The sequence below is a fragment of the Canis aureus genome, chromosome 34, assembly GCF_053574225.1.
Source record: "Canis aureus isolate CA01 chromosome 34, VMU_Caureus_v.1.0, whole genome shotgun sequence".
NCBI classification, from domain to species: domain Eukaryota; kingdom Metazoa; phylum Chordata; class Mammalia; order Carnivora; family Canidae; genus Canis; species Canis aureus.
The window spans coordinates 24,762,562-24,789,092 of record NC_135644.1 but is presented as its reverse complement, the minus strand read 5'-3'; the positions used below and the strand labels follow the sequence as shown (position 1 = coordinate 24,789,092).

The following is a 26,531-nucleotide window of genomic DNA, read 5'->3' as shown; positions in this document are numbered from 1 at the left end:
AGACTGAGCTTCTCTGCTCTTCCTACTTCTCCCTGATGTTCCTAGCATAACCGTCCTCCTCCTTCCAGTATCACTGACAGAAACTCACTGAGCTCCCCTTCCTGTAAGACTAACTGCCTCAATCTTTCTTAAAATAAAGGCCTATTTCCAACTTCTCCTTCTGTTTTCTATTACCTTGTTCTACCCTATGTCCATAGTCAGATACTAACATAATCTTGCCTCAAGGCTGTCCGAAGACACTCTCCTTCAGACACCTGATTTCTTTAAAGACACACCCCTCCTCACTGATTCCCTCCTTAAATCCTCTGGAATGTGCTATGACCCATATCCCCGCCTTTCCCCCTTCCCTGCCCCACCACACACATACTACTCTATTGAAACTCCTGTTTCAAAGGCTTTCAAAGACCTCCCAATGGATTCTTCCAATAGCCTTTACTCAGCCTTTGTCTCTCCTGATCTCCAGGAAGCATGTAGCAGTGCTGACCATGTTTTCTTGAAGTTTTGTTCTTCTTGGGCTTCTGTGACACTCTGCACTTCCCCCACATTTTGCCATTTCTTCCCCCTTCCCTTGACCAAAGGCTCATCTTCCTCCTTCCCACTAAAGAACCTGTCTTTCCCTCGGCCTCTTTACGACACATTATCTCTTCCTCTGGAATAGTTCAACCTATTCCCAATGCTCCAACTCCCATGTTTCCAAAGGCTCTGAGCGTGGTGCCCGCAGCTCCAGTTCTGCCTGGGAAGGGTAGTAATGTGTGGTTCATGTAGCCAGGTGAAAATGGCCAAACCAAGCTCACTGCCTTTCCGCAGAAATTTTTAGTGTGGGAGGATGAATACTCTCCAACCCTACCCACCCATCTTCCATACACTTGTTGAACTGGGTGATCTTTTAACAAAACGAATCCACTTGTTACACTCTAGAAAGTATAGACGACCACATCGTTTAGATGACATGTACTACCAAGAAAAAGACTTCCTGTATAAGTGCTCCACTCCAAAGAATGTGGGGATCCAGGCCAAACATGAGAATCCATGCACCCATGTGACAGAGCCTCTATACTGATTTTAGGGCAACCCCAAGGAAGCAGTAAAAAAATGTTTATAACCATCTGCTAGATGCAAAGTGAGTTCTGACGGTGGTTGGTGCTGTGGACGCTTCTAGCCCTGCAGGCTGGACGACTCTTTCCTAATGAGACCGACTTGCATATGGAAGGGCCTTTTGCATCCTTGGTGCCTAAACACTGAGCATCAGCAGAATTTAGCACCCCCTCCCCCCAGTTTATTTTAACACATAAAAAATGTAGAAAATCCCTGTATCAGATCTCCTTGCTGCTGAACCCAGAACAAGCAAGGCTGTGCTAACTTTTCATTTCCCTAGTCATCTAAAACTAGAAACCTAGGACACTCTTTTACTAAACCACCCTCCCCACCCCACACCCCACCCCCGCCCTCCATCCAGTCATCAGTCAAATCTTGTCAATGCTTTGTGTAGGATCTTAAATCCATCTCCTCTAATACATCTGCACTGCCGTTACTCCTCTTACAGCTTTATTTCAACTGGGCACCACCTTCAACACTAGGGTTCTCTTATCCAGTCATTCGAACAAGCTGGGCCCTATCCCCGCTGCCCTCCGACATCTCTACCCTACAGTCTGGCTAACCTGCATTACTCACTCTTCCCCTAATAAAGCCCATGCTTTCTATCTTCAAATCTTTGCTGTAATATCCCTTCTGCCTGAAATGTCACCTTCCATGATGTAACCAACGATCCCATCTCCTGAGGTAGAAATCTGGCATCATCTTTAAGTCCTCTGTCTCCTTCCACATGTGGTCATAAAGTCTTTTGGAAGACACAGATCCCGTTGGCACACTGACTGGTGAAAGCTGGGAGCCTCTCCCCAGGAAAGAGCTAATATGTGCAACATTTTACATACTATTTTAGAGGCTTTACGTACTCAAATGTCTGTAAAATTGGGTTGTTCCTCTTGTCCACAATTTAACTGCCTTATTTTGGGTCCTCACTATCTCACAGCTGTTTTAAGAGCTAGCTTAGTGATTTCCCTGCCCAGCCTCCCCTCTGATGAGCGACAGTGTATCCCAGGCTTACTGCAGGCCACCAGCTTACTTCCTACAGGATGGCTGTTCCCAAAACCACCTAACTTATGTCACACACTCAGTAGCTATTTTATTCAATGTTTTGGAGTCTGTTAAACTTTCAGTTAAACAGAAGAACATATCCACTGTTGGTCTGATGCATCTGACCTACAAAAGTGAGAATAGAGAGAGAGAAAGTAAAGACAAAGTCATTTCTAGAATCTTTCACTGGGTAGGACTGGTTTGATCATAAATGGTCTTCCAAAAGGGCCATTTTTAGGCAGTTCCCTGAGGGAGGGAGAGACAGATCTTGTCTTAGAACAGAGCTGAAAGGAAAGTCTAGGTGATGGGAATGACACGAAGGAAAAAATGCAGCGGAATAACCTGAGCGAGTCCCAAACATGAAGCTGCGTATCTGCGCCCAACCTACATACGCAGCAGTGAAAACAATGAGACTTGAGCAGATTTTGTAAAGTGACGCATCAGCTAACAACACAGTAAGAACCCAACACGGCAGCGCTGCTTTCCTTCCTCGTGCTCTCTGCCCCCACCTCTTCCTTCCTCCCCCAGGCTCTCTCCTCCTCTCCCTTGGCCTTGTAGCCTCAGCTGCATCCAAAACTCCCCTGATGGACTGAAAATCCCCCTGGGTTACACAGCAACAACGGCTTCTAAAGTGCTGACATTATCTGCACAGTGTCTTTCTTACAGAAACCTCATGTTCCATTATAAATTAAAGACGCCTGTAAAGAAGCCACACCTCCCACTCCACTGCCCTTTCAAAAAGCTAACACTGAAAAGGAAGTCTGCCATGAAGATAGTCATGAGTATTCATAAAAAAAATAAATCCAAAGGATTCCGACATAAGTAGTAGAACAGTGTCCGTTTTTCACATCTAATGTGGAAATTAAACGGGGAGGATTTATCTGTCCATCAGACAGCTGTATTTAAGTGCAGCTCTGAGGCAGACGAAAACAGAGACAATAGTGGTCGATTCTTTAGTATTTAGGATAGCTACTTTCTTGCAAAGTAATCCAAAATATGAAATTTCACATACAGAGCTACAATTTCCCCCTACTGACTCATGTAGATATAAACTGGTATCCCCCAAAATGTCTTAGAAACAGTTTTAAAACATCAAAACATAGAAGACCTGTTTGATCTTGAATAAAATAGGAAAATACTAAGTTCATAAGTATGAAAACCATCCATCAGCAATAGGTGATTTCCAAAAAGACAGTATTAAGAACAGAAAGTCATAAAGAACAGGAAAGGACATCTCCAAGCTCAGGCACAGAAACAAGTCGTGCCTAACTGCTACTTGCTGAAATTCTCAATGACACAAATTTCTTGAATGTTCACAATTTTTAGACATTAAAATAATATGATTTTCTAAATTTTTTCACTTCATTTTGATCTTGACAACCAAAGAACTATATATTTGTGGTGGGAAGCAAGAAAGACTGGAAGGTCGAAAAAAATGTAAACAATCCCTAAAAATAAGTCACTCGTGATTCTACCTACCAACAGAGGAAAATATTTGTTAATATTTTGGCAATTTTCCTCCAGTCCTTTTTTTTAAATGCATTTTTGATACTGTAGTGTATGCACAATTAACAAGTATAATCTTCCCTAGTTTACACTACACTGTTTTGAAATTCCGTACGCTTAAGTAAGTAGAATCAAAATACAATTCTATTTATTAGGGTAGCACTCTGTATCACACCAAGTTTTGTTGTCACTGCTGCCACTTACTAAGTGCTAACAACAGCTATATTGATTCATTTCTTGAACACAGAATTCGGTTTGTTCCACTGAATTTTTTCACCTGTCTTTACTCCAGAAAAAGCTTGCTTCCTTCCTCATGGCCTATCCTATTTCAAAATTTACTAAGCTTTTAGAATGTATGAAGCAAAGCATTCTCTACAGATGCGAGATTAAGAAACAAACACCCACCAAACACCTACAGATGTCCAAGAACAAAAATAATAATAATAGTAATGTTTATTTTTCCTGAGTAATGCAAAGACGGCGCCTTTGAAAACCAAATATACAAACAAGACAAAGGAAAGAATTCAGGAAATCATCGTGCATCTACACTAATAATCAAATCTGTCTGTTTTCAAGCAAATTAAAAGGTAGAAATTCTCATTGGTAAGAGTGATCAATGCTCTTTTTTTCCTTCTCCGAGCATGTGTTTGCGTAAAACAGAGAGGACTGAGAAAGGCTCTTTCCCCAAAGAGAAGGCAATGCAATCTCTGTTAATAAGAGCCTGATACAAGAATAATTGTTTTGAAATATGGTGGAACGTACTTTTCTACTTTCTGGTTCTTCCTCTCTCTCTTCCAGGGGTTGAGAGTCTCATCTTCCAGCTCCAGGGCCTTAACCCATCAGGAGGCTGCCCTCACATTCTAAACATAGTCTACTCTCAGGCTGTGTCAAGGTCTCCCAGGATCACACAGAGCCTCCCAGGACCACCCACTGTTGCTTGCTCTGTGGGGACATTAATAATAGTAGCATCTCAGAAGGACTGCCAGCAACAACCCTGTGCAATGGGCACTATTGTCTTTCCTTAAAAAAAAAAAAAAACAAGGTTTTGGCAGGTTGGTGAAAAGCATGCAAGTAAGTGGTAGAGGCCAAACCTAAGTCAGGGTCTTTCAATTAGCTTGAGTGAAGGTTAAAAGAAGCTAGTGTGAAATCTGCATTATCAGGGTTCAAGGTATATACCAGGAGGCAGTATTTTAGTGGAAGAAGCAGGAAAAAGACGGTTTATAATTATGATTTTTTTTTATAACTAGTTTTAGAAAGCAAACTGGGTTCCTGGGAGATGGGGTTGCTGGATTGAGCGAATAAAAATTATACAGTAGCACACGGTATTTGGGACGTACCTATATAAAGCATTATTCATTGCTTATCTGAATTTCAAATTTAACTTGGCATCCTGCATGTTACCTGACAACCCTAGAGTAAAGGCCTTTATGAAACAAACAAAAAACACTAATAAATTACCGAGCTACGCTTCCCAAAGCTGCAATCTGGGACGCTCTGTGTGCCACATGTCTTCGGGAGGCCAAGTAAAGGGAAGTGTAGCGAAGCTCCAGCTGTTCTTAGCTGCTCTTCCTTCTCTTTTTCCTGGTAGCAGACCCAACCCTTGATCTCAGAGACCTAGCTTTCACCAACTAGGCCATTTAAATTCGCGGCTTCAAAGTTCCTGACCCTTCTCTCCTTTATATGGATGTTGTGAAGATGAAATATACTTGAGGTTGGGAGGGAATATCATCCATGTGTCTTTAAATACTTATTTTTGGTGGACTGCTTTAGAGATACGTTCTCAGAAACCTGGGCAGAACGGATTCCCCCGGCCCCTGGCCCCACCACCAAGAACGGGCTTGGAAAGGACTGGCCAATATGGGGTGAGCCCAGCTGACAGCAGCCTCAAAAAGGAAGAAAGAACAAAAACTAGAAATGTGCTTAAAACCTGAAGTGCACTACAGAAAATGGAGTGAGTTGCCAAAAGGGTTACCCAGCAAGAAAAAGGGGGTGATCACAGATGGGGAATTCTATACTTTTCAAGTGGCCACGGCTACATATTTAAAGTACCGTTCCTTAATTCATAAACACTACTCACTTACCAACACACTGAGATAGCTTCATGTAAAAACAAAAAACAAAAAACAAAACAAAACAAAAAAAACAATATGACCTTACTTATGCAGACCAATTTAGTTTTCTGTTACCTCCCCTAAACTCCCAGTCTCTGTGGCCTGAGTATGCTTACCTTCATCTAAAAACAACAAATTGGGAGTAGCTCACAGTGTTCATTTAAATATTTCTAGGCACAACTTTAATCTTCAAACTTAACAAAACCCAATCTACTACACATCGATTGCTGTGAACAGAAAGTGCTTGAAGAGGATTAATCAACAGCTTTGTATGTCATCCTCCAACAAGGCCAAACACTGAATCACTGTGGGATTCTTCACGTGCAGCTACACCCAGTTAATCTTTAAGAAAGCAGCAAACTATGTAAATCTACTTAAACTGGGGAGATAAGTACTTCACTCATCAAAAGTTAGCAACATTTAACAAGTACAGCTATTAGCTGGCAATATCATTTGTAAAGAAAAAGGCAGACACAGGCGCGCGCGCACACACACACACACACACCCGAAAATTCTTGCATTCACTCCTCTACCAGAAAAGGCCCCACTGCAAACCACTAGGGCATAGAGCAAGAAAGGAATTGCTACATGCCACAATTTGTAAAAACCAAATTATATGACATAACTGAGTCAAGTGCCCAGAGAAAGCAGTTCTAAAATGGACGTCAGAAAGCATGGAAAAAAGAGGCTAATAAAAGAATTCAAAGAAAAATGGAAATATTTGTTTTCTGTACTTAAAGCATTTTTCTTCTTTTGAAACACAATAAAATATGTTGATAACTACAGAAGTCCTGATAAATGGTTTCTGTTTCGGTTGGAGGGGCGTTTTCACACACTCAGACCCGGTTTATGCTTAAGGAGTACCATGCATTTGAAAGTCACGGTCAACAATAATAGGATGCACATACTTCTCCACTGAGGCTTGAACAAACAATCTTTGTCTAGATACTACCTACTGGGTTATCACCTCACTCAAAAGTGTCTCACTTTGACCTGAGCCAAGCAGGTGTATTTCTAATGTGCTCACAGGCCTGTGATGCAGGAAAATCCTGTTTATCCGAGATGATGCCAGAGATCAGTGCTCTTTGATGCCCTGGACATACGTTGTGCAGGGGCAGGAGGGGGCCAGGCACCACCTACCTCTGCTTTAACTGCAACTGGCTGACTCTTATGCATGTAAAACACAAAGTCTTAAAAAAAAAAAAAAAGAGTCTACAATCATCTACTGAAGTAATACTTTGGCTTTCAAATATCACGAACCCATCATCCGTATCATCCATTTATTTCACCTTCACTTCCAATCTCACAACCTCCACCCTTTCCCTTCACAAAAAACAAAACAAAACGAAAACAAAAACAAACTCCTCAGAAGGTAGAGGAATCCCTAGACTAGACTTTGGAGAAGAGAAAGACAATGGGCAGTGATGTGGATGAGGTCCGAACGAGTTTCCGTTGAGATGTGCATGTAAGCAGGCAGCTAGCTGCAACTGTGATAGTTTTAAGAGCTTAACTCCCAGGGTCCAAATCCCAGCTCCGCACTTTGGGTTGTACAGACTGGGCAAGTGACTTCACCTAGGTCTAGTTTTCTCAAAAGGAAAGGAGATCTTATCACCTGTCTCACAGGACTGTCCAGATGACTAAAATTAGTTAATCCATCTAAAGCACTTAGAACATGGACCAGTAGGCAGTAAGTAAGGCGCTCAGTGACGGTTAGCTACTAGGAATACATATCCGTAAAAAAACAGGAATCTCCTTCCTCCAAAGGTGACTTTTAGGTATTCCTCACACTCAGTTTTTCCTTCAGGCAAATTATCTGCAATCAGCTCTAAGAGCGGCTTATAGATTTGTAGATTAAAATCAAATCACATTATACACCTAAAGTTTACCTATTCTTTCATCAAAATGAGCAAATTAATATGAACCGAAAGGTGCAAGCTTAGTATCACAAAGTCTTCTAGAAAGCATTAATTAGACTTCCCGTTCAGACTAAGCCAGGATGAGATCACAAAGTCACTCATGGTAACCAGGTCCCCACGCTGGAAGTGTGCTTTCCCAGTGAATGGCTAAATACTAACAAAAGAAGCCTTTGACTCAAATACCACTGGTACCCGGGGTCTTGTGTCAGTATAATGCCTACACATTCATTTCTTTCTTTGCCTATAGAAAAAAGAAAGTCTGTTTGTTTTTCTGATTCAGTCAGCCCTTTTAGTCTCTGAATCTAAGGAGAGCCCAGTGAAAAGAAGAGCATCTTATCAGCGTGCTCCAGACCAGCAGGCTGTCCCCCTCCACACACAAAACCTCCAGCCCCTCACAGCAAAAGGGCCTCGCCCTCAGAGCCTTTTCCCCATTTCAGAGCTAACACCCCCGGGTTTTGACAACAAATAAATGAATACACAAGGCCTTTACATAATTAGCCATCTTTTCAGGTAGAGAGAGGTGGGTAGAAGAGGAGGGTTCAGGAGAAGAATATTTATTGTAAATTGGCATCACTGATGAAGTTGATGTAAGTGTGTTGGATCCGAGGGCATTTATTTTAAATGAGGCCATAGGAAGTGAGTTTAGAGATGCCTGGTTTAAAATCTAGACAATTTTAGCAGACAAGCCAGAAACGCAGATTTTTCCCCCCATGGGAAAAAGGAAAAAAAAAAAAAAAAAAAGAGCTTTTTTACTTAAGCCAGCTAAAAGTTGCACTGACTTGGCCAGCAAGGGCACACAGACCAGGGTGTGTTTACTGCCTTTTCAAGGGAAAGCTAACGAGTAAAAGAACCAAGGGCCAGAAAACAATACTTTCTGACACTGTCACTGTTTGACCAAATTAGCCCTACTCTCAGATATGCTTATGCTAAGACATAACCCCCCCCCCCCATCAAATGACTTTGAGAACAAAAAGGAGTAAATATAATCAATAAGCCTGTGAACGTCTTTGGGAAAGCCACCGGGCATCACTGTCATCTGTCACGATCCTAACAGAGCTACGGTCTGCATCGAAGGACAGAGTCCGCTTGTATCATTATTGGGATAATAACTTAATTGATTTGTCTCCGTGGCTAAGGATGCAGACAAGGGATCTGCCGTGGAAGAAAAATATCTGCGATCGTGTTTTTGTTTTCTCAACAAGCATCTTGCCGCTGACCTCTAAATCAGTTTAACCTTTTCCAAACAGACCTGCACATTTTTTACATAATTTGGAGCCAGGTCCTGTTGCTGCTGCTGCTGCTGAAGGGCTCTGCGAGATTTATCACAACATGGCTTCAGTAACCTTCTTTTAAAAACAAAGATGAAAAAACAAAACAAAACAAAACAAAAGGCCGAAACTACAGGCTCCCAGCTCCGCTCCTTCTCCCGGCAGGGGATTTCGCTCTCAGCACCAAAGTGCCTTTGGAGTTCAATCTGCTAAAAAATGTATGAAACGGCATTGAAATAGGGAAAGGCACGCGTATGACTCAGGCTTCTCCAGGTCGCTGTGCAACTAGGATGTCAAAGGGCTTCCCTGTGCTTCTGAAAACTGAAAACCTTGAGAAAGTGACAGAAGTTCCTGTTTCGTCTGCCTCCCTCCCTCCCTCCCTCCCTCCCTTAATATATATGCGGGGGGGGGGGTGCGCGGCCCGGCACGGCGGGTCTTCCGGGTGCGCGGAGCGGCGGGCAGGTCGGTCCAGGTCGAGCGCAGCCGGCGATCGCATCGTCTGCACACAAAGGTTTCGGGGGGGGACCCCAAACTTGTTGCGGGGCTGCGGCAGCCCCCGCGCACCCCCCCCGCGTCCCGCCCCGCGCGGCCGGCGGGCACCGGGCTCCTCCGCGCTCCCCCGGGCTCCCCCGGGCTCCCCCGCGCTCCCCCGCGCTCCCCCGCCGCGCTCCCCGCCCGGCCGTCCCCGCGGGCCGCCGCCCCCGAGCAAGGTCGCCGCCCAGCCTGCGCCCCGGGGCCGCGGCGTCGGGCCGGGCGGCCGCCTCACCTGCTTGCGGTAGGGCGTCCTGCAGCTGCTGCTGCCCCCGGGGTTCCCGCTGCTGCTGGGGAAGATCATCGCGGCGGCGGCGGCGGCGGCGGCGGCGGGCGGCGGGCGCGGGGCAGCCTCGCCGGAGGGGGAGGGCGCAGGAACTCGGGGAACTCCCTCTCGCCGCGCGGCGGCGGCCGGCGGGGGCTGCAGCTCGGCCGCTCCTCCTCCGCCCTCGGCCTCGGGACTCGCCTACGAGCGCGGCGCGGCGGCGGGCGGCGGGAGGGCAGCTCGGGCGGCCGCCGCCCTGCGTGCCATGGACGGGAGCTCGCCGCCGACGAGCAGCGCCGCCGCGTCCCTCCTCCCGCGGCCGCAACCACCGCCCCGAGAGCGCGCCGGCCGGGGAGGGAGGCGGGCGGGGAGGCGGGGAGGCGGGCGGGGGGGCGGGGGGCGGGGAGGCGGCCGCGCCCCGCCCCGCCCCGAGAGCGCCCCGCCCCGCCCCGCGCCCCCCGCCTCCCCGCGCCCCCCCACCCCGGCCCCCCGCCCCGCCCCGCCCCGCCCCGCCCCGCGCCGCGCCCAGGCCCGCCCGCGCCTCCCTCCCCGCCCGCCCCCGGGCGCCGCAGCCCCGCGCCCCGCCCCGCGCGCCCGCAGGCCACGGCCAGGGCCCCCCGGAGCGCCCCCGCCCCCGCCCCCGCCCCCGCCCCCGCCCCGACTACCGGCCCACGGAGCAGCTCCCGGCAGACCTCGGGAGCCCACCTTCCCCCACCACGACGCTGACACTTTAACCTCGGGAAGCGGGGCCCACGCGCCCCAGCTCCCCGGGGCGAGCACTCGGGAAAGTTCTGAGTCGGCTGCCGGGCCGGAGTTGGCCAGCCTCGCTTCAGACTCCAAGAGCGGGCCCCTCGGCGGCCTTGGGTGGGCTGGTAACCCCCCCACGCTGCAGGGGTGCAGGCCGCCTCTGGGAATTGTTCGATGCCACCCAATGTGTTCTGCCGAAGGCGCACAGAAACGCCAAAAGGGGACAAAGGGAGGAAGCAGCCTCCTTTGTTCCCCAGTTGAAACTACGGAGGGCGCCTCCAGATGCCCCCTTTTCTTGGTCACTTTCAAGCTGCTGTACGAAGCCTAGAACCTCGCAGAAGGCTCCACGGCAAGTCCCACAGGCAGAGCCCACGGCCCCGGGGGGCCACTGAGGCAGACCTGCCATCCCTCACGCTGGCCTGCCCAGCTGTGCTACGGGGACAATCACAGCAGCTCTCCCCCCGGCCCCCGGCCCCCGGCCCCCCGCCCCCGGCCCGGCCTCTGACACCTTGGAGACAGCCATCTGCCCTGATCAGGAAAAACCCTAACTCCTCTCAGAAGTGAAGACACTCCACCTCCAGCTGCCATAAGGAAAACAAAGTGTCCCCTAGGGTCTTCCAGGGAAGCTGTGGCTATTTGATCTCAGGGTTGGGAGTTTGAGCCCCATGTTGGGTGTAGAGATCACTAAAAAAAAAAAATAATAATAGTAAACTTAAAAAGCTGTATCTATTCAAAGGTTTTTCCAGCAGCAAAGAACGGAGAATGTTCATCTCCGATAACCTGCTTGTGACTAAGTGAGTCACCTCCATATTCCAAAATGCTCCCAACATTCTCCAGCAAAAGTGATGAAAACTAGCAAGTTTCACCTATTTAAAAACAGCAAAATATACACAAAATATACTAATTCCTAATTCTTTCCATTGAAAGCAAAAAGCAGCAGCAGCAAAGGAACTTATTCTAGGCACGGTACTAGGTACACCGTGGACAAGTTAAGAACTGGCTGGAATAAAATTCGCAGAAACATATCTGTCTTTTAAAGTGATTTAAATAAACAGTCCAACTAACATTCAGTTGCATGCTGATATTATATATATGCTACAACTATTTCCTACCAGTCCATGGATTTACAATTGTTTCGGCTGCCACTTTGCTATCTGCTGTCACTAGGGCACTTTACTACAAGTTATCAACCACAAGTATAAAAATACAAGGTGTTAAGTAGAACTGTTCAAGCTATAGGTACCTTTTCCTGAGAAATTAATGCCCCAGCAGTTCAGACCTATCATCTGTGGAAAAAATTCCAGGTACAACCTCAGTGGTCAAGACTGGTCCCTTAGGAAACTACAATCTAAACCACAAGGAACAGCACAGATCAATTGTTCTACAGCTCTCCTCTAAGTTCATAATACTTTTGATGTTGTGCTATTCTAGAATACTAAGACTTGATTTGATACCCTGCAACAGCTGTACAGGAATAAGGGAAAATTTCAAGTGATAATAAAATTTAAATTAGAATACTAAAATATACTAAAAATACTTTATACTGAGTATACTAAGAATACATTCATATTCTTATTAAATATAAATATTAAAAAGACTTTTTAAGAATAAAAAGGATATCTAAAGATCAAAAAAATATGTAGCGTCCTACAATGATGAATGACATACAAGCAGAAAACACAAGGCATATATTTTTAAAGACAATGTCTACCATCCAGGATTCAAAAGTTTCAGGCTTAGGTAGGTATACTATGCTCTTACACAAAGCAGTATAAAGAAAGGCAAAGACAGCCTCAAAGACTATAAAATGTAATGAAGTCACTAAAGTCCAAACGGTTCCAACCTAAGAGAAATAACAGAAATGTGAAATCATGTGTGTATATATAATCAGTTATAGATATTCACAAGTGGTTGGTTGTAAACGATTACAGGGATAGATCCTAGTGAGATTCGTCTGGGAAAGTTTATTGACCTTTGAAACAAATTTGTTTTAAGACAGACAAAGCAAGGAAACATTCCAGAGAAACTGCAAGTTATCATGGGAAGAATTAGGGCTTTGGAATCTGTCCTGTAAAATACTCCTTCTCCTGAAAGGGAAACGGAGACTCTGCTGTCCAGGTAGTCCTACAACACCCTGCACCTCCAGCTCAGTTGGTGGGTAAAGTTATGGGAATGTGACCCAAAAGCAGCCAATCCGGAGACAGGCCAAGTGACCTATGACATGGTTTGGTTTAGAGAAAAAAAAAAAAAATAAGCAGAGCCAATCAGAGTCTCACCCTTGGGAATCTGATTCAGAAAACTCCAAGAGCTGAACTAGTTAGGAAAGGGGCAGAAACTGCAACAATGCCAGGGGGTAGAGTTGAGGCCACAAAAAGCCAAAACCATATGCAAGCCAAGGTTATGAAGAAGCAGAAACTATGAGTAAACAGGAAGCTGACTAGCAGCAAGCAGAGAGTAAAGCAGATGCCAGGAGCGGGTGAGCACTTGGCCGTGAGATGATGAAGGGAGCAGCAGTCCCTGGAGCAGCTTTGGCTTCCAATGGCCCCTCCATGTGTATACTTTACCCCACCTCCCTTCTTCAGATGGCTTAAGTGAATCTGGATTTCACAATCCAAGGAGCCAAACAGATCTGGCTCCACATTTCAGCTTCTCACTTACTAGCCACATGGCTTGGGGCAAGTTAGTTAACCTCTCCGAGTCCTGGACTCCTCACAGATTGTCTTAAGAATATATACAGCACACCAACAGAAGTGCCAAACTCAGTAAGTGGCAGCTGTTGTTATTGTTTCTCCAGGTTTTATAGCGATGGTTTGTAGATTTAAGTGGGTGTACAGTATAAGTAGCGGATGCCCAGTACGTCTGGCTGACCCTCAATTCCATCTACACCCAGGAGCAAGGGTGTAGATGGGATTGACAACATCCGAAAAGAGCTTTCTAAGACTGGCAGGCCACAGATTTAACCTTTAGAGATGGGGAAAAAAAAAAAAAAAAGTGTGGCAAAAGGTCTGTTTCAATAGTCTCATTGCCCTGAAGTTTTTCTCCCACGTTTGTTTTTGTCCGATTTCCTTTAAAGAAGTTACGTGTTGGACCACAACCATTTCTATATGAACGGGAAGACCGTGGGCAGCAGCGGAGACCGCACTGTAAAGCAGGAGGAGTCTGCAAAGGAGGACGGTATAAGGACGGAGCCATCAGTACAGGCAGGAGCCTGCGATCTCTCTAAAAGACACGAGATCTGCAAACTCCAGGCATTTGCAGAACTGGAATTTGAGAATCTCAACTCAGGAGACATTTGCCCCAAGAAACAATCTGAAAATCATTTTATAAGTCATTAACAACAGCCCTATGAAGTGGGGAGAGCGATTAGGCTCCATCTACAGATGACAGGGAAAAATCTAGGACTGACTGACCTATCCATAGCTAGGAAGTAGCAAGCAAGTGTGAAAATCGAGACCCGATCAGGGTTAAAAGATTTCATCCTGTGCTCCTTTAATTCTATAATGCTGTCTCCACCAACAAAGCCTTATAAATAACGCTCCAACTCCTAGGTGAGTGAGTACTTGTAACCCTACAGCACCCGGGCTGCTCTACACTAATAATGCAAGGCATTAAGTGGTAAGTACCGGCCAAGTGGTCTAGACAAGTAGGTGGTAGGGGAGTCTGCCAGAGGGAAAGATCAATACAGGATAGATAACACGGGCGTAGGAAGCTCAGATGTATACATGTTTTGTTTGAGAAACATTTATAAAGAAGCACTATGCAGATGACAGGACAAACAGAACTTGAGATAGGGGCTTGTATGAGAGAGCATGTGGATTTGGGGTGACTGCTGCAATCATGGGCAATCGATGAAGTCCCTGGAGGGAGCAGATGACATAAAGTCAAAAGGCTAGGGAACCCCCTCATTCCAACACACACATTACTGAGCCCTGCAGGAGAGAGAGAGGAGCCTCTGAATGAAATTACTACAAAGAAAGTATGGTGAGAAAGCTAAGCTTTGAAAGAAGAAAAAAAATAAGGACAGAGAAGATGTCGACGAGATAAGAAAGACTAGAACACCTCTATCAACAAAAGAACAGATCCATCGCAGGTTCTATTCCTCTATCATCGCTACAGCATTTCAGGCACCTGTTTTTATTTGGATCACATTAAAAACAGAAAGGACTCGAGGAAAAATTCACTGAACATTATTTCAAATTACACTCTTTAATAAATAAAATATAATCACATAGTGCTGGTTAGCCTAAGCAGCCCACACTAAAAAACGGTTTACATTTGAGAGCCTCTATGTTTAAAAGCTCACAAAGCCTCTGGCTCCTAGCAAGAGAAAAAAAAGAAAAAAGAAAAAATATGAGGTCAGCAGATTCTTTAAATTTCTGTTCTTTCCTGGTACAAAATAGGCTTGATAAAGAACCCAATTTCTAAAGTAGCAGCAATATTTTTTATTATTTACTATTTTGCTTTTTAAAAAATCTACGATTCTTATTCTTATACTTAAAGCCTCCCTAGACACACATAAAATCATATGTATGTAGAAGTGAGACCACTATAATAAAACTATAGCTAGAATCCTAGTGCATACAGAACAACATAAACATCGCTGCATTCTGAAGAGTCTGACCACAAGCAATAATCTGATGATTCTTAAATCTATCCTAGGGAACCAAACAGAATAGGATTGCCCTACTACTGCTTCTCTGCATGGACTAATAAATAATAGCTGTCATTTACTGAGTGACTACTATGTTCCAGGCACTCTCTCAGCATGTTCCCTGCCCTGTCTCCCCTGCCCCCCTCTCTCTCACACACACACACAATCACAAGATTTATCCCACTTTACTGAACAGAAAACTGAAGTCCTGAAGCTTGGAGGTTTAACTAACTTTCCCGAGGCCATAGATCCAATACATAATGGAACTGGGGTTTGAACTCCATTCTCTCTGAGTCCAAAGTCCCCTGCCTCCAATAACACTAATGATGGTTATTATAAGTCTCTTTAAAAATATTTATTTATTCATGAAAGACACAGGTAGAGAGAGAGGCAGAGACACACAGGCAGAGGGAGAAGCAGGCTCCACGCAGGGAGCCCAACGTGGGACTCCATCCTGGGTCTCCAGGATCACGCCCTGGGCTGAAGGCAGCGCTAAACCGCTGAGCCACCTGGGCTGCCCTGGTTATTATAAGTCTTTAGCTATGGGTTAAATCCAAACTCCACGAGGGAAAACTTAAGGGCCCAACACTAAGTATGCATCTTGGCTTCCCCTGTTACCATCTATGTGACCTTGGCAAATCATTTAAAAATGGATATGGCATAATGTTGAATTTTCATTCAGCCAAATATGAAGGCAAGCTTTCCAATAACAGAATATACAGTTAATAGTATAGATATATAGTCTATATATATATACTAGCTCCTAAATCTCTTAGCTAATGATTACTAAGATGGAACCCATCTCTTTAATCAGTCTTACATTCTGGGATAGTTGGTATGATGGAGTTGGGAGGGATGCAGAAAGAAGTACCTTCTAGAAGCTGGGATGGTGATTAGGTGGGAGGTACTTCCAGAAACCTGCACTAAAACTGAAAACGTATTTTCCCTTGAAAGTAGTAGACCAGGGGCAGCCCGGGTGGCTCAGAGGTTTGGCGCCGCCTTCGGCCCAGGACCTGTTCCTGGAGACCCGGGATGGAGTCCCACATCGGGCTCCCTGCATGGAGCCTGCTTCTCCCTCTGCCTGTGTGTGCCTCTCTCTCTCTCTCCCTGTGTCTCTCATGAATGAATAAATAAATAAAAATCTTAAAAAAAAAAAAAAAAGAAAGTAGTAGACCATATTAGTGATTAGTTTCCTTGTGGGATTCATAGATGCTTTGAAGTCAACTAAAATCCTAATCACCACTTAGGACATTCCTCTGTATGGTGAAACATCCTCCAAATCTGAAGCAAATCATTTACACAAAAAAACTTTTGGATATAATCTGTTCATAAATTAGTTATTGCCCTGCTCTTATAGAAGAGTTAATAAAATTCAAAGCTTACTCATATTTCTGGAACCATGGTTCTCTGTAAGTTAAATTTCTTTTCCAAAGTTTTTCTATTAAAAATAGCTATACAAGTTCTTATTCTTTTCAAAAAAAAAAATCTGGAACAGGGAAAGGGTTATATGAATTTAAAATTCAAGATTTTTGTTGTTATTTTATACTACATTGAATTTACATTAAATCCTATAAAATGAAAGAGAGTCAACTATTTGGAAAACAAGGACAAAGTGCTCTGTTTCTCATTTATTGTGTATTAGTATTTTCCTAAATTACCTGGATGGATGTCTCAATCCTCTATCTTCTTTGACTGTGGAAATCTAGTATTGGAGCTGCTATTCTCCATTCCTATAGCAAGCCTAAAGGAAAATAAGGGCTTATTTTCAGAATACTTTGAGATAATTCAATGAGTTGTCCATGAATTAGAGTAAAATGTACAAATTATGGGAGATATGAGATGATCTTCAAAATTAGTTTCCTTAAAGAGATGGTAGTAACAATCATCTACTGTATTTGAGCAAGAAAAAGGGCTGAGGTGAGCAAGGGAAGGGCTGCTGTGCCACAGAAAGAGCAATCACATCTGCCTCTTGCTACTGGGGAAGAAAAGGAAAGGATATCAACAGAATTTGTAGAAAACTAGAGCCAAAAAAAAAAAAAAAAAAAATCCCAAAATCGTAGAAAGCAAAATTTGAACCTGAAATGACCATCTCCTTTCCATGAGTAAAAATCAACTCTGGAATGAAATCTTTGAGAGTACAGAGCAAACAACCGTACGTGGGACAGACAAAACCCGCCTCTAAGCTCAGGCTGACAAAAGGTTATCCTAAGACTTTTCCTAAACGTCTGGGGTACCTAACCGATGTTCATCTAAAACTGGGGATCCATAGCATAAATGAGGTTTTAAAGTATATAAAACAAAACAAAACAAAACAAAAATAAAGTATATAAAACACAGGAGAAACACAGAATGAAACCGTTTCCTTTCTCTTCCTTTGCTATGATCACCATTAAACTAAGTCTATTATTTCACCTGAACAGGAGGGTGATAGGACAATTAATGACGCCCTGTAAGTAAATGGAGATGCTGAAAAGCTTTTCGTTCTCCACTGAATTGCAAATGTAAAGGTTCAAATGAGAAAATAAAGAATTAGAAATGAATTTATATTCAGTTGAGTATGTATGATGGCAAATTTTCCAACATCAGAATATTTAGTTAAAAGTTCTGGAATGGGCTACATACAGAGCTTATAAAAATTCCCCACCCTAAGTGTCCTTAAGAATGACTAGTTCTGGGTTATCTAATACACTTAACACATGGGGCAAACAGATGACAAACCTGTCGCAAATTGATACTCCCCAAGCGAAGAGAAGGCAAGTGAGGAAATTCTGATGTTGTCAGGACAATATGACTGATCATGACATCAGCAATTCCTAATTCCAAACTATAAAGAACACTCCCAGAATGCTGACAGCATATTACATGGGTCCTCCCAGAACCACCCTCCTTTCAGCTCCCTACCTAATGCTTGATCTAATGGCAAATATGGTAATGTTTCAACTAAGGGATTATTAAGTGTTAAAAATCCTGTCAGATTTTTATGGTACCTAACCATATTAAAGTCTCAGGGAAGGGAGGCAGGCATTCTCCACTTTTTTTGAACAGGTGAGACAGCCCCGGATAGGTTAAACAACACGCCCAGGGTCATGAAGCCCAGAAATACAGAATGTCAAGGCTGGACAGAATTATTAAGGGTCAGGCCCTGTGCCTGGAATATAATAATCATTCAATAAATATTGCAGCAATAGAATGAATGCTACTGTCTCTCCTTGGACTCCCTGACCAATAATAAATTCATTCCATCTATTCATATTTAGCTGCATCTATTACAAAGCTCTGTTAAATGGCTTCCAAATCTAAACCTACGTATCACAGTCCTACCCTAGAACTAGTCTATGTCTTCTATACATTGTATAGTGTTTTTTTCTCCATATTCCCCACTTCCTTACCCATAAAAGTGAGGGTAGAGTCATCTTATTTTGAGCTTACAAGATTGCTTAAAAAGTCTGTAAATCTCTGATGAATTTCTTAATCCACTGTCCTGTATATCGTAGATTTTGTTAGAGTCATAAATGGATGAGGCACACCAGCCTTCTTATACACACACACACACACACACACACACACGGCAGAAATGATGATTTTCACCCATTTTTCAAAACCATGATTATCTGAAGTTAGAAAGAGCAGAATCTAAGAGTAGAGTGATCAAGTCTTAAAGGATAAGCTTTATAGATTATATTAAATACAATGAATTTTCATCCTAATTTTTAGATCACCTGGGATCATACAAGCGGTTGTAATAAACAATGCATTTTGCATTTGTGTGTGACTTATTAAGGAAAGAGGAGTCCACAACCAAATGATTTCTCTTGATCTAAACTGTTACTGTCAGAGTAAATCCTCTTGCTTTACTTTTTGGGGAAAAGAGAAATGTCCTACTCATCTCTCTGAGATCAGTGTCCTATAAATATTTGGACATAAACTGCATATCATGTAATCTAAGATGCCACTGATTATAAGATGCTTGACAATTACTGAGATGTTAACATTTGGAAAAAAATGGACAACAGTAATTATAAGACATCATAAATTATATGGATCCTGATTCCAGAGATGTTGAAATGTGAAAAAGGGAGCCTTAGACTCTGAATGGATGGCATACAGGTCCACGTACACAATGCATACACAAATGCACACGCATGTTCTTTTCATTCATAGCCTACGTTGGAGAAATATATTTTTTCAAATGCTCATTTTTAACCTTCCTAAGAACATAGAGCTACTAAGAGGTTACAAGTAAATGAGTTGCAGACTCCGTTTTTCCAAGGAGATCTAACTGTGTCTCACAACTAGTGGGCACAGCCTCCACAAGTCAGAATGAGAAACTTCACCCTAATCTCACAAAGGCATCCATCACAAAGAAACAAGCCGAATGATCTACTTCCCTCCTCAGCCATCTCCCCCACAATCTTATCAAATTACACCCATAGTGTGCTATACAATGCATTTATGTAATTAAGAAAGGGTAAAGGGAGATGAGCCTAAATCTATAGATATTTATCAGACTTCTCCACTCCACACTTCTTGCTATTAGCGCTTTAAAGTTGTCAGTTGCAAAGAAAACTTGAGAACATTCATCCTGTACTGTCACTTCATCAAGTTTCAGTCACAGAGACGCATGTGCACAGACACACACACATTCCAACGACCAGGCATCAGCACCGCTCTGGCACATAGCATCGATTCAAGCCCGCGAGTCCTACACATAGATTTCCATCTTTTTTTCAGCACCTAGAGCATCAGTTCTCAGTCCTCCTCTGGCTTTATACTGGAAAAGCAATTTTTACATGAATCAGCTAAGTCGGATATAAAAAGACATACCTTTAAAATGGCTATCACAATCCTTAACATTGATATGAAATTACAAAGTGAAGCAAAAACAGTAACTTAGCAAGTAAGATGACCCCATTTTAGAGAAAAAGTATAAATGATTTACTTAGAGCAGTGGCCATTAGTAGATGCTACTATCTGATATTTCTTTTTTGCTCAGGAAGTGACTAGCCCCTGTATTTCCTCCTCCTTCCTTATGCAGCTTTCCTTTTAGTCATTTCCCTGTCAGTATGAAGACAAAGCCAGTATGAGAAAATGAAACAAACTGGTCAATCCATTAACTGACAATAGGCTGAACCAACCTAGAGTCTCCATAAGCTTGGAGATTATCTATGAATTTCATTTATCTGTAATGTCTCCCTGTGGCAAGAGAAAACTGTAACTGATTTCACAATGAGAATTATGTGGTAGGAATTATTAACACATCAAACTTCTAATATATCCCAAGCCCCTAAATGAGGGCCTGGAACATACTAGGCATTCAGATATTGCTTGAATGAATGTATGAATGAATGAATGAATGAATGTCTTCAAAATGCAGGCAAGTCCCACTTGAACAGATATTTTTATACCATAAAAGTCAAACAAGCTTGTAATTTTGAGACGTGCTAATTCAATGACAAATTATAAATTCCAATTTATTAGTTCAACTTCTTCAGTATTAGAGAGTATCATTCCAGGATCTGTAATTCATGATCTCTTGAGGGATTTGAAAATATATCCTATTTTAGGGGCTCTTTTAAGAAGGCTTAGAATTAACTTAAGCTATTTATTACCATGAACATCATTAAGTATATCAAATCACTTTGGAAACAGTTTTTCCCCTTTCCATATCTCTGCCCTCTTTATTTAAAAATATCAGGGATGCTTGGGTGGCTCAGTGGTTGAGCTCCTGCCTTCCACTTAGTGCGTGATCCTGGAATTCCGGGATCGAGTCCCACATTGGCTCCCTGCATGGATAAATAAATAAAATATTTTTGAAAAATCCTAAGTTTTTGATGATTACCAAATTTTTAAAAAGTAGGTGTACAAGTTCTTGTAACGGAAAATCATGTAGTTTGTTTCATTCTATCACACAATACTTTTTAAAGTTCTATCAGTAAACAAGAAAGGACAAACTGTTGATAATCGCTGAAGCTCATCTTTCTACTTTTGAAAATTCTCACAACCAAATGACACCAGTTTATTAAAAGCTTTGTGAGGCTGATTTTCAGAGGATCCAAAACCAAAGCAAAAGGATTCTTGGTGTTCCAACACCTTGAAAGGACTACATAGCTAGTTACAAGTTTCCTTTTAAAGAACTACTTTATCTGCCCATTTTACCCTTTCTTCTATGAATCTCTTAAAACACACACACACACACACACATACACACACACACATTGAAAAAGCTGAGATACGAAACCATAGTCTGGATAGTACAAAGGTAATAGTGATTGTGTCAGAAAATGCTACAAATCCAAGTGATTAAACAGGAGTCAACCAATTTCTACACTTGACGGTGAAAATACATGATTTTTCTAATCTAGAAGCATTTCTCTGGTTCTTACTGACTCTCCTTTTTCTGCATCTTTTATCTATTGGTTTCCTCAAGCTAGATCTGCTGGAATGTCTTCCATTTCTCTCTCTGACAGGTCCTTATTAAATCCAAACTGTTATGTATACTGTTTCCAAATATCTTCCTTATGACCTCTTTGGTCCTATCATCCTACTTCCTAAAATCTCCACATCAAATGCAAATTTCTGAACATCACTTGTAAAGTGCTCCGTTTCTACCTCCTTTTCCCCTTTTACCTCTCTTCCAATGACTGTTTGTGTTTTGGCTGCCCACGGACTCACTCTGTTCTGGCTCTGAGTTTTGCCAGGAAACAGCCTCTGTTTTTCCATCAGCCAAACCACATTCATCCCTCCCTGTTTACTCTGTTGAAATCACAGCTCATGGTCCACCCCCTCTGAGTTTTTCCTACTCTCATCTATTTTCCAAGAGCTCTCACTATATTTTCTAAGGACTGTATTAATGCCTAAATTAGGTCAACTTAGTGTCTTTACATCATTAACTCCTCTGCTGATGAAACTATGGCCAAGATTTGCCAAGTACTCTCCACTATTTACTACACTGAAAGGCGTCCTCAGAGAGCTCAGCAAGTCCTTATGGACCTGGCTTCCCCATAAGGCAGCGATTCTCAGCCTCTTTTTAGGTCCAGCACACCTGAAGAATGCTATATACTCCCATCAGTCACTGTGTCTTACTCTACACGATTCAGAGATGATGAGGACACATACTCCCATCCTTATCTGTACAGCCTTGTTATAAAGAATGAAACAGAGAGTGGTTACAGGAGCCCAGAAAAGATAAGCATTGAACTTCAGCACTCTGCTCGTGTGCTCACGGGCGTGCATTCTCTCACTCTCTCTTCCCTCCCCACCCTCCCTCTCTGCCTCTTGTCTCTTCCAGCTTGGTCTCTATCCCTCCCTGCGTGTTTCTCTCTCTCTCTCTCTATATATATATATATATATGCACACATACACATATATATGTATATATATATATAAAAGATATAATATGTAGATATTGATACAACAGATACAGCTAAAACGTATACATATATAAAGCTCTGCTATAAAAAAAAGGAATGAGGGGGCAGCCCAGGTGGCTCGGAGGTTTAGCGCCACCTTTGGCCCAGGGCCTGATCCTCGAGACCCAGGATTGAGTCCCACGTTGGGTTCCCTGCAGGGAGCCTGCTTCTCCCTCTGCCTGTGTCTCTGCCTCTCTTTCTGTGTCTCTCATGAATAAATAAATAAAATCTTTAAAAAGAAAAAAAAAGGGAAAGAGGGACATCTGGGTGGCTCAGTGGTTGAGCATCTGTCTTCGGCTCAGGTCATGATCCCAGGGTCCTGAGATAGAGTCCTGCATTAGGCTCCCTATGATGAGCCTGCTTCTCCCTCTGTTTATGCCTCTGCCTGTGTGTGTCATGAATACATAAATAAAATCTTAAAAAAAAAAAAAAGGGAAGAAAGAAACTTTGATATAAAGTATACAAAAATTAGTGCCTCTTGACCTAAGAAGGCTTAGGAATTATTGTTTTCTCAAGAGAGCATATATTTACTAAAACCCAAGATGGTACCAAGATGTATTTTAGAATGATTAAAACAGCTGAGAAGGACTTTCCCCCTGATGACACACCGTCCCTTGGAACTCCAGTAGTTGGTTCTACTGTCTTCCCCACACCAAGAGCCATCTGGCCCTTCCTTCAAAACAGCACGGCCCTCCAAATGCACTCCATCTCCATCTACCACCTATAAGCTGCCATTGCCACTTATAGTATGGAGTTGTGGACAAGCATGAGCTTTCAACAGAAATTGCCATGTTCAGAAGATAATTCTATCATTTGCTAGCTTAGCAATTTTCCCCTAAATCTGTTTAACTCTAAAAAGGGAAAAGATACAATATCTCCCTTACAGTTCTGGGGAGGAGCAAATACGATGCATCGGTTTGTTAAATTACAGACTTTAGTTATCATTTATTCACCTTCAGATAATTTAGCACAGAGCTAAGAGCTTTTCCTGGGTGATATCACGTCATCTAAAACCCCAAACTTACAGATCCTGGACCACCACTTCAACAAAACCTGCCTATCCACTTTACTTCAAGGACTAACATCATTACATGACATCAAGTTCTGAAATTACCATTCTTCCATCTATCTGCACCTTAATAAAAAATAATATTAGATAACATTTTTTGAGTGCCTAATATGCCAGACATTGTTACAAGTATTTTACAGACATTGTTTCATTCCTCTTCATACCACCATTATTCTTCCCATCCCAGATGTAGAAATACCAGCTTCCTCTTTATTCTCTTTATGCTCCCATTCCTCTATCAGGTCACAGCCGTCACCAACATCTCCTCCCCACACTGCACTTACTTCCAACCAATCTAGATCCCCAAATCAGACACCCTAAGTTTGTTATTTCTAGTATCCAGTATCCACAGCCATTTCATCCTTTCAGGCGTTATACATATATAATGAACACTTCACCATCAGATTTTTCTATTTCTTCTCCTGAGTTGCTGACAATACAAGTCATAACTATGCTTGTTGGCTTCAATAAAAATTCACTTAAGCTTAGAATTCATCTTACTCATTTCCAAGTGGCTCCTGACCCCCCTCTCATAGAGAATTAATCCCAAACCTTCTATTTTTCCCCCTCAAATTCCCAATCTCACTCTTCACTGTCAAATGATAAGACAGAGATCATTTAACATTTGCATGAACTTCCCTCAGTTCTTTCTCAAATGTGTGTGTGTCCTTGATTTCAAATTAATTTCCCTATTATCTGCTCTCTCCATCACCCTCACCTATCTCCCCAACTCCATTTCTGTACTGGTTTGCTCTTTCATTCTTTCTTTTATTTTTTTTTTTGGGGGGGGGCTATTTAATGACTTTTTTTTTTTTTTTTACCATAAAAGCCATACATTAATATATTTTCCTTTTAGAAAGAAGAATAGCACACCCAATAGCGATTTTTTTCCCCTGGAAACTAACACGCTTGCACTTTCTTTCTTAAAAAAAAAAAAAAAAAAAAAAAGGAAATGCTTCCTTGCTTCTTAGGTTGTTTTACTCCTTCTCTCCTTCATTGCTGGAGTTCTTTCAGAAGACTGTTCAGTGGATGTTCATTTGTCTTCACTTCCATTCTAGTTACAGGCTACCGTGTTGTGCTTTGGGCACCCACCACTTACGCACAAGCACCTCTGAATTCTCTCATCCAGCATGATTTATTTCTGTCACTCATCTTCATGGAATTCCAAGATGTCTACTCTTTTGGTCATCTGCCTTTGCCCTCTTTTCTTCTCTGCTCTAGATTTTTTTCCCATATAAAAGTTTACCCACAACTGGCACTCCAGTAATGAACCCTGGACAAAGGAGTCCACATCCAGAGATCCAATCTCAGCTTTTTTCTAGGGATCCCTCCAGACTCATGGTTCAGACTTCCTTGGGCCTACTTCCCCTGGTCAGCATTCACTCCTGTCCTCTGATGTTGCCACTGAAATCAATATGCTCCTGACAATGGCCACTCATATTGTATTTTGGTTCTGTGTGTTTTACTGGGATATAAGCTTGTGAAGAGCTAGGGGTTGATCTGCACGCCCTGCACACAGCTGCAACTCTATAAACAAAAGTTATTTTAAATTTATTGACTTATGAATCCAAGAAAAAAGTACCATTTTCATAAAATTAAAGAGAATATTTTCCTCATGCTCATGTAGCACTTCTATTATCTATGTTGTTTTTGTTTTCACACAGAAAATCTTCAGAATCTGGGAAGCACTTTTTCCCTAATGAGGGAAAATACTTTCAAATGCATTTGAGAATGCTGATCATTTCCAAAGTGCAGAGGGAATGGGAGCCCCATTAACTGGCAACTTTGGACATTCATGCTTTAGGAGGGACAGCTGAGCAACTGAATTTTAAAATGCTTTTCAGAGCCTTCAACCCAATTTTTAGTTGAAAACTTTTCAGTGAAAAGAAAAATTACACAGTTGGGTCTAATTATATCTACCATCTACTTATATACTATTATACAAATGGCAGAAACTAGCAAAGATTTTATTTTACAAAATGAACTTCAGAACCTTTCTTTCAGTTTAAAAAGGAAAAAAAAAAAGTCAAGCAAAGAAGTGAAAAATTGAGAACTTCTTCTTGGTGTTTAACTTTATACCCTGAGCAACCAAAAGCTAAAAGATGAGCTGCTATAGAAAGTATGGGAGTTTAAAAGGAGTCATAAAAGGGAGGGTTGCGTTAAGGCAATCAGGAACAGAGTATCTGGGGCGCCTAGGTGGCTAAGTGTCTGCCTTCAGCTCAGGTCATGATCCTCAGGGTCCTAGGATTGAGCCCCACCTTGGGCTCCCTGCTCAGTGAGGAACCTGCTTCTCTCTCTCCCTCTGCCTGCTGCTCCCCCTGCTTGTGTTCTCTCTCTCTCTGTTAAATAAATAAATAAAATCTTTAAAAACAACAACAAAAAAGGAATGGAGAATCTATTCACACACAAATAATTAAGATCTGAAGCCCCCAATTATCTCCATTCCTAACAGTATGGATGCACAGCTGCCTGAATGGGGCAGCACAAAGCAGGAGAATTTAAAGTATCTTTTTAAAGTGATAGTCTGGACTCTAAAGTTTAAACATAAACAATTCTTTGGTGCCTCAGTAAACAAGTAATTTTTTACTATTACTACAGTGAATTCTTTTTAAGCTAAAGGTCTCTGAAAAATTTCAAAATATAAAGTACCTAGGTAGCTCAGTGGTTGAGCATCTGCCTTGGGCTCAGGGTGTGATCCTAGGGTCCTAGGATCGAGTCCTGCACTGGGCTCCCCACGGGGAGCCTGCTTTTCCCTCTGCTTATGTCTCTGCCTCTCTCCCTGTGTCTCTCATGAATAATAAAATCTTTAAGAAAAAAAATCTCAAAATATCTTTTCTCTCCCAGCTGCCTTTTAGTTATTTTGTATATTATTAGTTTCTGTAAAGTTTGATGAAAAGAGAAGACAACTGACTCTTTAAACCCCTT

General features: G+C 42.6%; 1 protein-coding gene across 9 annotated transcripts in view; it reads right to left on the bottom strand.

The window, feature by feature from the left end:
* Positions 1 to 26,531, bottom strand: part of RBMS1 (RNA binding motif single stranded interacting protein 1) — a 213,331-nt gene that overhangs the window by 121,197 nt on the left and 65,603 nt on the right. Inside the window, exons 1-2 of one of the 9 annotated variants that reach the window (XM_077883268.1) lie at positions 17,847 to 17,919; positions 16,787 to 16,869 (exon numbers count right to left, since the gene is read on the bottom strand). The exons of 5 other annotated variants lie outside the window; for them this stretch is intronic. Coding sequence is in view for 2 of the 4 variants with exons in the window: in XM_077883270.1 (XP_077739396.1) it covers positions 9,701 to 9,769 (69 nt within the window). In the remaining 2 variants the exon portion in view is untranslated. Of the gene's footprint in view, positions 1 to 9,700; positions 9,928 to 16,786; positions 16,870 to 17,846; positions 17,920 to 26,531 lie in introns of those variants that run through there. 3 more of the 9 variants (XM_077883269.1, XM_077883270.1, XM_077883265.1) reach the window with 3 other exon arrangements.